Source organism: Haliotis rubra, unplaced genomic scaffold (assembly GCF_003918875.1).
Source record: "Haliotis rubra isolate DU_JTF1 unplaced genomic scaffold, ASM391887v1 Scf47, whole genome shotgun sequence".
Lineage (NCBI taxonomy): Eukaryota > Metazoa > Mollusca > Gastropoda > Lepetellida > Haliotidae > Haliotis > Haliotis rubra.
In genome coordinates this window covers 3,148,631-3,163,417 of record NW_025767157.1, presented here as the reverse complement: position 1 = coordinate 3,163,417, position 14,787 = coordinate 3,148,631, and the positions used below count along the sequence as shown (strand labels likewise).

Below are 14,787 nucleotides of genomic sequence, written 5' to 3'. Positions count from 1 at the left end.
ATCTCTACTGAAGTCCAGAAGGCTGCCAGTTCCTATTGGGAACCATTGAAACTACTCTTCCATTAAGAAGCACACGGTCAAGAAAATTCAAGTTACACCAGGAGGTGTATTATCACTAGTATATAACAGTAAAACGTAGTGACTTTTTGACAGTTCCATATAAAATCCGGGCTAAATATCGCTAATGAAGCACGAGACTTTATGAATAACGACTTCATGTTTATTGCATTGAACGATGCTTCGCTTTTCAAGATACATATGGTCAGGCTACCGATGAAATACTTACCGATGACAAAAGATGATACAAATATGACACTATCTGATACTGATGGCGATTCATAAACACATGCTTATGATATAATGGAAATCGTATTATGTACTCTGCTTTAAGAATGGACATATTTCAAATTGTTTCTATTTAATATTTTACATGGCAAGTAAGATGTGTATAGTAGTCCTCCATTGCAATTAGCCCACATCTATCCCTTGGCGTTTCTCACCCGTGACTCATACAAGGACCATTTTAGCGTGCATACACACACAAGTTGTGAGATGCAACAATAATCTGTCGGGAAATCATGTAAATGTTTCTTCCTTTGTTCTTTGTAGCAATATTTGAACAAGAGAGAACAATGTTATACGCTGCCTTTTGTATGTACTACTAGTATAAAACGGGAGTAAGTGGGCATACTATTTAGTGGAGGGGTGGAAATAATACATACTCTTATTCTTATTTATATTATTTTAATAGTCTAACAACTGGCGCCCCGGTTTGCCGTGTCACACAACATGACAATTACAAATTGCCATATGTCATATGATGACAATTACGTCATCATATAAAATGGTGTTTTGGATCAGATTTCATTCTTGCAGTGTTATAATCAAGCATTCTTTAACAGACAACAAGAATCGTTTTTGTTTGATTGTATCCCCTTTGTGTGGGACAATTTCTATATTCTATCCATGCCATGTTTCTGTACAGATGTGTACAAATCTGTGAAACAATTGGACGATGGTTAATAGTGAAAAGGATGATCGCTTAGGCCTAATCAGTAAGAGGTCACAATCCCGGAAAGATATTCCACCCAAATCATGAGATCCTCCTCCTGCCGATCAACATATGCACCACAGCCACGATTGAATTAGTTCAGATCAGGTCAGGCAAAGGGCTGTCTTAGGAACAGAACAGAGTAATTTCAGCACAACTTAATACATGTAATGCACAAATGGTCACAGTAGGTGGTTGTCAGTTGACAGTAAGGACCGATAATCCTTGCAGGAATAACAAATGTCCGATCTAATCATCCCCAAATTAACCAACTATTACGACTGTCAACAGATGTAACAGCCAAGCATGGGTATACACTTTGTCCGGTCTAGTAAAGTCATATTTGGCTGTCGCGCAATTCAATTTGGAACCATAACTGGTTCTTGAATATACACTTGTCACGGGCCCTATACACAATGTTTTGGTTCTCTATCTATAAAATATCTTAAGTTTCTTCCGTCGGTTCCAGAAGGCATGCCGTACGTTGGCAATTCTCCATTTCGACATCCGTGGTTTTATCATGCCGCGCTCTTGGGAACCAAGCACTCCGTTTTAGCACATTTCCTGAGAACAGAAAAACGTAACATAAGGAAAAGTAACAACTAACAAATATTATGCAGTCAGGATTGTATAATTCTACGGCATGATCCAATGCATGAATATGAATAACATAAATGTACTACAATGACATGTTTACTAAAAGAAGACATCCCTACTGGCAGTATTTGCACTCCCCTTCTTAATACATTAGGACCAGTTTTTATTTGAATATGAATTGCAATTGCACATGTGAAAGTCAACCTTGAAAAATTCAAAAGTTCTACTTGAAGTTACAAATTGCAGAAGTTTAAAACTTTAGATGTTTCAATCTCCTTGTTGTTGGAGGTGTTCTGGATGTTGCTCCTTAGCAAACTTTGAATCTGATGGTATGCCTGTACATTTCAATACTCAGCAGAGTTACCTTTCTTTCGGTTTATCCCACACTGCTAGGAAGAATCTCATTTATTTCCATGTATTACAACGCGATACGGTGACAGGATCCTGTATAAGAATTACAGTCTGTACGCGTTCTTGAAGTCATCGGTGCCATTTGCAATCCTAGTGTAGTCTTATCATAAAAGTATCAGTTGTTAATTCACATATCTAACTTCAAGTCAGTTACAATAACTTTGCCTTTCAGTATATAATAACAGTTTTTTAATCAACGCACATTAGCTCAGTGAAAGTTAATTATTACTGGCAGTGTGTAAACATGGTAGATAACATATTGTGGGGGTGGGGTGACATTTCCTTGCATATCGAACTGCCATGAACCGTTGAAAATCGAGATGTAACTATCCTCACGTGCTCCATACGTTATTGTTCAATGATTTACCATAACAATTTCTCTGACACAACCCGTACCAGAGAAAAGGAGACAAAGAGCCACTCCCTGAAATTAGTTCAAACTATATTGAAGAAAGTTTTTTAAATGAGACGACGTCTGTTAACAATTAGTCATGAAAGCGAAAAGAATGATTTCCCCACATATTTAATAAGGTTGCAGTTTGCAAGTCGTCAGCATTTGACTACTTTTTATGCGTACAATACGCCGATACGGCATTCATCTGGAACAATGATACGCGCAAAGACGTTGGTTTTCAGCTCAAACGTTTTGTGGGCACCATCGATTTGAATAATCTATATGTTATTTCAGGACCCGCTTCGTATATTACACCAGAGACCATATAATATAATATCTATTATATGGTCTCTGATTACACAGTGGCGAAAGAGGGTCATCCTAATGATGAATATAATATATAATATAATATAATATAATATAATATAATATCATATAATATCATATAATATCATATAATATAATATCATATCATATCATATCATATCATATCATATATCATATCATACATATCATACAATATCATATCATATCATATCATATCATATAAACATAGGTCTACGGCGAGTTGGGTGTATTACCGTTGTTATCTGAAAGATTGATACGAATTGTAAAATACTGGCTGAAAGTAATATCTTGCAAAGAAGACAGATATGTACCTATTATTTACAGAATGTTATTAAAAATCTCAAATGCACACCCTATATATTTGAATATTGGGTTCGTTTAGTTAAAAAATTGCTTTTTGAATACGGATTTGGCCATGTGTGCCTCTCACAGTATGTATCGGATATATTTAGATTTATATCCGAATTTAGCCAAAGAATAACTGATATTCATAATATTTTACAAATGTGGAAATCAAACCTCTCCAGTCTTAGTGAAACCAGATCTTATGGGCCGACACTGTTTTGAGAATACAAACAGAACTTAATTGTTGCATAAGAAATACGTATAAGCATTTGCTGTCTGCTAAAGCTGTATGTACCTATTTACCTAAGCAAATTTTCAGATTCTTCTAGCAATGGCAAAGTAGGGTTGTTTAGTTTACGGATTCAAATACATCAAATGTCAATTTTTAATATCATACGTAATAGACGTCATATTTTTACATGACATGATTAAATATCGAGGTAAAAAAACCGAGATGGGATCAATTTGGTTCAGTCATTATACCATCCAGGCATAAGAAAATCTGAAAAAGCCCACACTGCCCTGATACTTTATTACAATCAGACAAGAGCTACCGGGGATATTTTCAAATAACGACATCTGATGGGTATCCACCCATCTTAATGTCGCACTGTTTAGGTTGAAGAAATTAACCGAACCGTGATGAGCGAGACTGACCATCGTTTTCACTATCATCGCTTTCTGGCTTGAACAAATAAGGCCTAGCGACACCAAGCGATTTTGACAGAATCGTCTATGAAAACAAGTTTTAACTCGGAAACTAGGCAAAGCAGGTGACAAAATTAAATGACAGTAGATTGTGAGAACATATAGTTTCATTTTTCACAACTGTTGTCACGATTTCAGGTTTATACAAACCTGTAAACAAGATAATCTACCCCCTGAAATGTACATGAATTCTTCATCGGCCCTCATATCTATTCCTCATATGACTCAAAAGGGATATCTATTTCAAATCCCGAACTATGAAGGATCTTTTTACTAATATAAGTCCTCATTTAATTATTGCTTGTTAAAAAGAATTAAATTTGTTAACAGATTTGTAGATAGCTAAATATTTTAGGATTGGAAGTTTGAATTAGTAACACAGATTGTTAGTGGCTGTATCCTCGAGAGGGGTTAAAGTACTGTAAAATGATTGTCCTCCTGAGAGGGTACGTAAGTCCCAAAACATTCAAAGTAAACTTCAACTTTCCGTTTTTTAATCGTAGAATATGTGTAATTTTAATGTATGGCTAGATATATCTCAATTGCTAACAGCTGAGGGGATGATGTAAATCCAGCTAGGGCCCATGCAGGAAGCAAAAGTCCCCATGGTCCCTAGTGTGGTGATCCACCTTCAGTTGTTGGCAATCTATAGCCTGTTTTTATATTGTATTGTTATTTATAGTTCCAATATTTTAGATTTAATTGCCAGTTTTAAATGGATATCTGTGGTACACTAGTAGTTTTACTGTTCTTCATTAACAGGTTTTTTAATGTCCTACTTTATTGATCTATAATATAATTATAAACTGTTCTCGTCACGATATGGCTGAAATATTGCCGATGTGACGATAAATATTAACTCACTCACTCACTCCTCATATGACGTCACAAAGACGCGCCGCTCTGATTGGTTGAAATTTCGTTCGCGGGTGAGAATTGGGCACTGTTGTCAAAAAGGTCGATTTAAGTTCATTAAAGATCGGAATGAATAGTTTTAATGGCGGGGTTTCATTTATAACGATGCCACTTAGTGATTTATGTATTTGTACCCCCTAGAGTATATGTGACCTTTAAGGAGTCTCTGTATTTCGAAAAATACCTAACTGTTGTTAATATTACTACATATAGACTTGCGCTGTCCCGCTTTAGATTAAGTTTACACATGTCTATGATAGAAATAGGACGATGGAGTAATATGAAACTTCCCCATAGGCGACTTTGCCATTATAGTGGTAGTGATGTTGAAGACGAATACCATGTGTTATTAGTATGCCCTATCCTTGTCAAATATCGTAAACGTTAGTTGTCAACCTATAATTATTCACCTCCTAGTATGGTGAAATATGTCCATTTGATGAATAACCCGTGCTCAAATGTTATTTGAAGTTTATCAAAGTGTGTGTACCACATCATGAGTGTATATAAACAAAATGTAACTTGTTGAGTCAACTATTAATGTGCTTAGGCTATTGAAATATGTGAACCTACACACCACCCACAATTGTGATTTGAAATATTATGCTTTGTTTTGTTTTGGCCTTTGGCCTAGAAATAAAGAACTTGAACTATAAACGGTAGAATATGTTGACAATGTTACACGTGTGTTGTTGGCAATGTTACACGTGTGTTGTTGATAATGTTAAACAACTGTGTTGTATACAATGTTACACACGTGTGTTGTTGACAATGTTACACGTGTGTTGTTGATAATGTTAAACAACTGTGTTGTATACAATGTTACACACGTGTGTTGTTGACAATGTTAAACATCCATGTTGCATACAATGTTCACACGTGTGTTTTTCTGAATACCATTCAACTTTACATCTCCAGATGCTATCTTGCTTTTTGACGTCAGGTTGTATTTGGTGCTAGAGGTTGACCTGAAAGGAATGAAGAGTTATATTTATTATTCATCGTGGTGACGTCTCACTGTCAGCTCAATCAAATGTAGTTTGCCTGCGCAAAGTTGGTGCAAACGCATTTCCTTATATCTATCCGTCCTGTGTTTATGCTGCTTATATTGCAAGACGCAGATATTAAAATAAAGCTCACTAGCTATATATTGAAAACATACCACGAATGTTTTTTTTCCTTTGAAGACAAAATATCTTGGTCACAGATTGACAAAAATTTACTTTGGAACAAAGACGGAGAATATGGCTTTTGACATATTCTACCTTCATTCACTTTCCACTGTGAAAATTGCTTAAAATGCACTGTTTGTTTTATCAATATAAAGTGATATGAAACCGATTTGTTTACCAATAACAAGATAATTAATAACATTTCAAAGTCAAAGTATACGTCAGTATACACTCATATAGACAACTACATGAAGCATCTCCTGTAACACTCCAATAGTAGATTAAGAAAACACCTACTTTCCGAAGGTTTTGGCATCTTGAATGTTTTCGGGTAGCGTTGTGTTTAGGGTTTCCGGAAGTAAAAGGGAGAGACCCCCGGCCGCCATACATAACACGCCGAACACAATGAGTGGCAGCGCCACCTTCAGGTCGCCGCCAACGAGAAGACCCTGAAACACAGAATACATGTATAGAATATTTTGTTAATGTTGTCAAATAACATGTATATTGCATCGAGTGGTCTGTCAAAGTTGATATGTTCACGAGTGGCGCAGATGAAATTTGACAACATTATCAAAACATTCTATTTATTATATTTTGATCATTGTTTATAAATGATCGAGACATCGTTCGAGTAAGTCTGCATAACTCTTTAATCAGAAAGTAGTTCCAGACAAAAGTGATATTCTGCTCAGTGAAATAACATGTTATTTTACTCAGTGAAAATACCATGTTTATTTATTTACAGTATTTCACCCTTAAGAATATAATAAAAAGAATTACGAGGTTCAGTCACCTGAACAATTAAAAGGTAAAATACATAGATTATTAAGAATATAAAGAAAACGATGTAACTCGACAACAATGTGAGATACCGAACAGCCTATAACTGTGATATTAGTTGGTGGTGCCATGCGCCATTTATTGTAGCGAACTGTCCACTATCCAGTCATCCCGCCCGCCTTGACATGTTGCACGAACGTTCAAAGTGATGTTGACCATGGTTCATCTATGTTCAGTGAATACTTAAAATGTTTGAACATAAATTAACCTGGAGTTTTACGAACGATTAAATCCCGAAGTTGTAAATTTGAATATACTCATGGACAAAGTATCGCAACACCTATGATTTGTAACCCCCACAGAGCCATTTATATTACTATCATACTTATGTTTGTTTGAATTATTATTTTGTCCCTTCGGATGCACCATACATTGATTTTACACTATACATTGTTTCTGGAATGTGAGATCATGCGGAAGAGTCCACTGATCGGGCGAAAGTCAATGTCTTTTGCTCATGACGGAGACCACGTCTCGTGTTTGGTGCATATGCACAGCGGAACATGTTGCAGAAGGCACCGTTTATTGATGGTTTACTGATGGTGTACATGACTGTAAACTTGATCTTGTGCCGACAAGGCAAAATTTAAATGGGCAACTGACATCCTAGACAAGGTTGTTGTACCACAATTCCATGACCATCCTCTGGTCAGAAGGTCAGTCTTCATGGATGACAATTCTTGGGCACATCATGCCGTTGGTAATTTCTAAACAACTCTATAGCTATCTTGGCCCACCAAGAGTCCTGAACTCAATCCCACAGAACAGCTGAGTCATTATGGTCGCAGAATACTCCAGGGACCCGGTATGTGTTATATAACCCTCCATCAAGAATGGAACAGCACCTCAACGTCTAAATTCAACGTCTGATGCAGTAAATGAAGAGGGTAAGGGATTATAATGCATTTGGCCGAGATTACACTAGATATTGACATTGTGCTCGGTTATTGATACTCAGATGATCTCTTCTGGATTGTTAACGTCATATTAACCAGCACTACAATCTGATTAATTTGTTGCCATGTTTGCTTCTCGGATTACATTACAGTGTTTTGTTTATTGCGTTTAGATTTGCCATTTCATTATTCCGCGATTGTCAATTTATCCGAATAGTAAGTTAAATCGAGGTGCCCTTTGCTATGGCTAATGGTAACACATTAACATATGAAAAATATGGGATGTTGCGATACTTATTTCCACGTTTATATAGTGACCATTGAACTCTCCTTAAATGTGTCAGAAACATAAGCACTAGTAAAATATTTAATCACAAGATGGTAAGAAGTAAAACCAAGTATAATTTCACTTCACTTACCAGATCAGCAATATAGGGCGAGGTCATTCCGCCTATCTTTCCACAAGTAGAGCTGGCTCCCACGCCAGAGTTGCGTACAACGGTGGGCATGAGTTCGGCAGAAAAGACGTATATGATGGCGAAGGCAGCTGACACTCCGAGCTTCCCGATCATTGAGAGTAGGATGGTGACCCACGAGGGTGCTGGGACAATATTGACCGCAGTCGTTAGTGTTGATTGATTGACTGACTGACATTGTTTTCAAGCGTTATTAGATATAATTACTGATGTTACAACTGTGTAAACCATATTTCATATACAGACTCACACCATCTGGATACCTGAGATTCATCACACAACCCGATTAGTGTATATAATAACACATTTTGAAAGTTTTCAAATGACGAAAACAGGTTCCTTTATGTTATCCACTGTTTCATAAAGTAAAACTTTAGTACTTAAACATCCATGAAAAAATTAAAGCAGCTTAAAACGTTAAGTCAACTTCATTATGTTTTCACAATGCTTTGTAGATGTGGAGGAAGATCGGTGCAGTCGCTGCAGCAGCACAATACGCTGGATGCCATGGAATGTTTAATGACCTCGCTGATGGCAATATTTCAATGTTGACATATATATATATATATATATATATATATATATATATCCTCTTTCTCGTTAAGAGCACACATGACAATTCATTCTGTATTAAATACACTCGTAGTAGGGGTGTACACGGGTATGATTCGAACTTTTTAAAACTGGATACCAAGACAAAGTTAGTAGTAATCTGGATGCCTTGAGGGACACGAGGGAGAGATGGAACCCTTATGCATGAAAGGTTACATGAGCAATCTGGTGCTGTGCGGTAACGTTTGAGGCTGCAATGTCAGGGGATGGGGTTGTCACGAACCTTCATATATAACAGGGAACAGCACTGCCACACACGCCAACCCTCCCACTAACATACTGCTGCAGTGGAGCAGCTTCCTTCCAACTTTGTCCATCAGCAGTATACACGCCACGTATGACGCCGTCTCCGCGATGCTGGCGATGGTGTAGTTGAGGTAAATGTCGCCGCTCAGGTTCTGTACATTAAGTCCAAGACCGTAGTACGCTATGTTCACAACAAACCTGAAATAGAAAACAACCAGAAGGAGCGATTATCTACGTGAAAAGACTCAAAGACGACAACAGGCAGTTTGGGAAAGTGTGTGCGTGTGTACGAGCGTGACCCAAACTGAAAGACTGTGAAAGAGGATCATAATTATACATTTTAGATGTTTAAGAACTGTAAGGATTAAATACAAAAAGGCGCGGTGACAAGTAAGCTATAGGTATTTAAACTGATGTGCCGGACAAAAAGAATTCACATTTTACAATTGACAAATCACTTTGCTCATTATCGTGCACGATGAAACGATCTACAGTGGGCGTATATTTCTCTTTTTGCGCGGCAGTTCGTGCGATAACGTGTTTTTTAATCTAAGACTTTTAAATGACATGATTTCAACAAAATGATTTTCATGTTCTTTGGAAGCCACGTTTGCGGGCAGTAATAGTTCAGGGCCCCGATCTACAAAACATTCGTAGCGCTACGACATTCGTATGCCTACGGCAGGTCGTAATGTTACAACCAGTTTGTGGATCGGAACACAGGGCAGCATTTATGGCAAGGTATAGAGGAAACCTAACAATATTCACATTTCTTACAAGGATATCGCGAATGTTTTGTGGAAACTGGTAGTTCTAAACTTACTACCAATTAAAGCATATTGGGGTTTTAGATGATTATTTGATCAAAAAGGACATTGTTATTTGATTTTTTCACACTGCATTATACAAACAGCAAGAGCTTCTAATAATAACTATATCGTATACTACATGCCAGTTGAAGAAGATGATTAGGGTTCTGTTTCTGATGATCCTTGAGGTGAACAGTTGAGTAAACTTCCCTCGGTCTCCCTCATCAACGGTCAGCTCAGCCAACATTGAGGCTGGAAGTTCTACTCCGTTTTTCTTTGCCGCTTTCTGAATGATGACTTCCGCTTCCGCTTTGCGACCACGTGACAACAACCACCTTGAGGACTCTGGAATCAGCCTTAAGAAGTAACATTAAGCGTAGCTGATGTCTAGTGTGTGTGTGAGTTACGATATTTAGTCACATCGGCATTATTTCAGTCATATCTTGACTAAAACAAGTAATACATTTGTAACGTATGTTACAAGTAATACATTCGGAACACATTCAGGACAATAGAACCAACTAGAATATCACTGACATATATGTAAAACTAGCATGTTGAGCTCAAACTACATACAATATATAAACAGGCTATAGATCGCCAATAACTGAAGGGAGAACTCCATGGTTAGGACCATGGGGACTTACAGTACCTTTGCTTCCTGCATGGACCTTAGTTCGATTTACACAATCATTTCAGCGATTGTACTGTTAATCTATTTCAAGAATGAAAGTGTCGAAAATACGGACGTGATTCTTGTATTTTAGGTATTATTATACATAGAGTATGTGTTGGTCAGAACCCGCCTCATAGACTTGATGAACTATGCACTACACAAAACTTGACACACTGACCACATGTTTTGTGCCGTTGATAGTATCTGCGTATAACTGTTCAAATGAACATAATGAGCACAATGGAGATATGTAGATATGTCATGCTCTGAAATAACAGATTACATAGTATTGTCCTCTTTAACTGTACGTTATGTGACATATATATTCCTACTGACAGTGTCTATTAACAAAATTTGAGATAATGTTTAAGTACTTCAGCGTTTGGTGAAGGTCGTTCCGTCCGTTTATGTGAAGTTGGATTTGGCCTGACTTCGGAAAAAAATTCATCAGAAGGTAACGTACCACCACAATCCAAACAGGAGAGCGGAAGGCACTGAGATGACGAGCTGTAATGTCTTCCAGTAGCGGAGGGCGTAGGCAACCGCCCCCAGGATGAACATGCCCACACTCCAGAACAGCTGGACGCCTACCCCAGCCAACACTCGCTTAGATGGACCAACCATCTCAAGGCCTGAAAGCAGGAGAGAGTGCTGGCATATCATCTCGAATAACGTCACATATCCCCGTGTTAATGCGCTTCTGGTTGTCTTAGTTTGTTAACAAACTGTTTCCACAAGACCTGTCCGCAGCCTAAATTTTGTACATATATGAATAAACCCATGCATGTTTTTGTTCTATTTTCGTAAACATGCAGGAGCAGTAGGAAGAAAAAAGAGGACACCGATTGGTGTTGGCTTTAAATGTTGGAGACGCACAACGTTTGGACACACCGACCGTGCTGAGAAGAATTGGTATTCAGAACGTTCTCACTGAAAGTCATTACACTTCAACTCAAACTTCAAATGTTGTCACATCATAGTTATAGTTACACTGTATAAACAACAAAAGCTCTTAGTACTGCCCCTTTATACAATCTGTAATTATGAAATGTTGGCCAATGCATATGAAACCTTACTCGAAAGTGGCACGTGGAGTGTGAATCCATCTCACCCTGTACCAGCGGGTTGTATGGACGACCTTGACAGTTTGCCACCTTTGACGTTGAAATCCAGCTCACATCTTTTATTTTTTATTTTTATCTATGAAGTGCTAAACGATTGGACTTAAGATATATCATAAACGGTGGTATTACTTGAAATAGCAAGTCCATTAAGACATATATATACATGTATAGTATTCAAGCCTACTTGAGTCAAATCGCCCGCAACAACAATAATGGCGAAACATTTTCCGTGCCATACCGCGGCGGAAATAGAAGGAAACGAATTAAACCGTCTGACATACAGTAAAATTATCCAGCTTAAAGATCTAAAGGATCATGAATTCGTTACACGGCCATTTGCCAGGTAGTATGGGATGTTACTGACTGTTTGAATCCGCATTTCCCGAGGCCGTGTAACTAATAATACACTGCTCTTTTCTACTATCCCAGTATACAAGCTGCGAATATGAAATGTTAAAAAAGTCTGTGTGATTTTGAAGATAATGTTCATCAAGTAATTCCTTGACCATGATTCACATTATCTTCGAATTCACTATCCAGTATATATAGATGAAAAAACCTCTGACATAATTACATTAAATAATGAATCTGTCCAATATTTGGAATTATTTTCTGTACAAAAAACATCAGATAGATTATTCATGTCAGGAAAATATATTGAACATCATTGAAAAAGCACCAGTCTAAAATTGTCCATATTTTCATCAAGATGGATTTCAGAATGACAATGATTAATGAATATAACTAACATGAAGTCGAAGGGCATGTCCAGTTGAAAAAATGCTTCAGAAACAAATTCCTGTCCACAGTATGACTCTTGATTCAAAAATGCATCAACATGCAGCCACGACATGAAAAAAGCGCGAATTTCATTCTGAAATCATACTGACTGTGACATTAAAAGCAGGTGTATGAGAACCGATTCTCATTGCTTCACTGACGATTGTGAAACGAGGACAGAGATGCCGAGGTTAACACCTCACGAAAGAGAACGTGCACTAGGCATGATTCAGGTTGGCACCAGCAGCAGGGATATTGCTCGACAACTTGGACTTGGCCACTCCACCATCGTTAGGCTTCATAGACGACATCAGTAGATAGCCAACACCCGTGACCTTCAATGACCTTGGCAACAACGTGTTACGACGCTCCATCAGGATCGCCATATTGACCTTGTCCATATCAGTGATTGAACACTGCCGACTGCCAGGACTGCTGCACTAGTTCAAGGTTGACGTGGGGGTCATCAGTGCTGACTCCATGCGATGCCGTCTAAACGCTACAGGGCTGCATGCTCGACGTCCTTACGTTGGACCAATTCTGACTGACAGATACCGTAATGAGCGTATACAATGGGCTAGCAGGCATTTTCAGTAAAGGTTACAACAATGGCATGGTGTGGTAGTCACTGACGAGTCACGTCTTCAACTACGTAATGCTGACGGCCGATTACGTGTTTGACGTAGACGTGGTGAATTTTATGCTGATGAGTGTGTGGTTCAGACAGACCTTTGGGTAGTGGGAGTTTCATGGTCTGGGGTGGAATAAATTACAATCACAGGACTGCCTTCATGTCTGTCAAGGGAGAGTTAATGCCCTTTATTACCGTGAGCAGATTCTTCAGAATCACATCGTATCTGTCTTCAATCACCACCAATATGTCCATACTTTTCAACAGGACAACGCACGGGCACACACAACGAGACTTTCCATGCAGTATCTGGCCCAGCAACACATCCAGGTTATTCATTGGCCAGCACAGTCGCCAGATGTATCCCCCATGGAGCACTTGTGGGACGAAATTGGTCAAGGCTTTCGCGGCTACAACAGATGCGAAACATCCGGGAACTTGAGGCTGCACTACTGCAGAAGTGGAATGCCATCATCAAGAACTCTATTCGGACGCTTATTGACTCAATGAGGAGACGTTGAACTGCATGTGTCAATGCAAATGGCGGTCACACGCGATATTGACCTTTCGATTTGACCCCACGTGTGTTTGATCCTTTCTGACTGTGGAACATTTCAATGAATGAGCGTCTTTTCTGTGTTGTATTTGTCAGTCGTCCATCTGTTATTATCCACTCAAAAAATATCAATTCCTTACACGCTTTTAATAATCTGAACTTGTGGTGCGTTTTCAATGATGTTCAGTATATTTAAACACTTTCACAATTTGTCGTAGTTATTTGATGTAAAAGTTGACATCCATAAATCTTGCATTTTTCTCCATGCATTCCACTTCTAATGCCCTTCAAAGATTTGATTAGACTACCGGTGAAAGTGAATAATTTATAAGCAAACAGTCAGTAAATATGAGTATCACACACGAAGTACAACTTGAAACTGGGATGAAGAACAGTCCATTTAACTGTTTCAGTTAAGTTTGATAACGGACTGAAGATTTTACATCGTTTCATGCAATAATACGAAAAAACGTCATAATGAATACGTTCAACATACTACAATATTGGTAATCGAAACGTAAATTCTACTGGTTTCTAACCACGGGGAAAGTGTTGTTCTTGATAGACAGTGTTGCGCTGTTTGCCGAACATACATTGAATCACTGACTTCATTCGTGCAAATTGTATCCGATGTCGCCTTAAACAGTTGTACAGGCAGAAATATTTGAACTATTTTTACTTCCACGTATCTCTCTGATCATTGCACAGCAAATAGTGCCTACTGACATTGGTAGTGCTCCAACTACTTCCGTGACCACTCGTTTAAGAAACGCTGGTTCTCTCGAAGATGTCTTTTTGAACGCAAGCTCATGATTTCTTCTGAGGGACTGATATATGGTAGAGGATGATGTTTTTAGACTGTGGCGGTAATGTGCGTCCATACAGCTTAGCCAAGGCAAGCTCTACATTGTGTAAATGTTATTTTAAGAGAAAAAAAGTGTTTTTATTGTGTGTTGCCCACATTGAAAAACGTCTGTGAGTATCATGTTCCCAATCACTTATGTATCTAAATGTAACGCCTTGCAAGAATCATAACCTTTAGCCGATTAGATGTCTCCACTAATATGTTTTCGAAGATGCATAATTTCATTTCCGTCGGTATAGTTAGAATTACACCGATTGCAGCATTGAGCAACGTTCACCTACTCGCCACTTACCGAGCACGAATGCGATCATGAACAGAGACATGGAGGAGAG

The 14,787-nt window shown here is 38.2% G+C and overlaps 1 protein-coding gene across 1 annotated transcript; it reads right to left on the bottom strand.

Annotated features, from left to right (window-relative positions):
- Positions 1-208: 208 nt before the first annotated feature.
- Positions 209-11,162, bottom strand: LOC124290576 (organic cation transporter protein-like). The gene is made up of 7 exons (XM_046727324.1): positions 10,963-11,162; positions 9,963-10,179; positions 8,992-9,214; positions 8,100-8,281; positions 6,239-6,390; positions 5,667-5,737; positions 209-1,615 (listed from the first exon to the last, which is right to left on the bottom strand). The coding sequence occupies exons 1-7, from the start codon at positions 11,160-11,162 to the stop codon at positions 1,497-1,499; spliced, it is 1,164 nt and encodes a 387-aa protein (XP_046583280.1). The 3' UTR covers positions 209-1,496.
- Positions 11,163-14,787: the final 3,625 nt, after the last annotated feature.

What these genes read in the sequence shown, in the direction of transcription:
- LOC124290576 (XM_046727324.1), bottom strand. Translation starts at nt 11,162, where the DNA reads ATGATATGCCAGCACTCTCTCCTGCTTTCAGGCCTTGAGATGGTTGGT. An exon ending in CTCCTGTTTGGATTGTGGTG is followed by an intron (nt 10,180 to 10,962) that starts GTACGTTACCTT and finishes TTACTTCTTAAG; the next exon opens with GCTGATTCCAGAGTCCTCAA. An exon ending in TCATCTTCTTCAACTGGCAT is followed by an intron (nt 9,215 to 9,962) that starts GTAGTATACGAT and finishes GTTTTCTATTTC; the next exon opens with AGGTTTGTTGTGAACATAGC.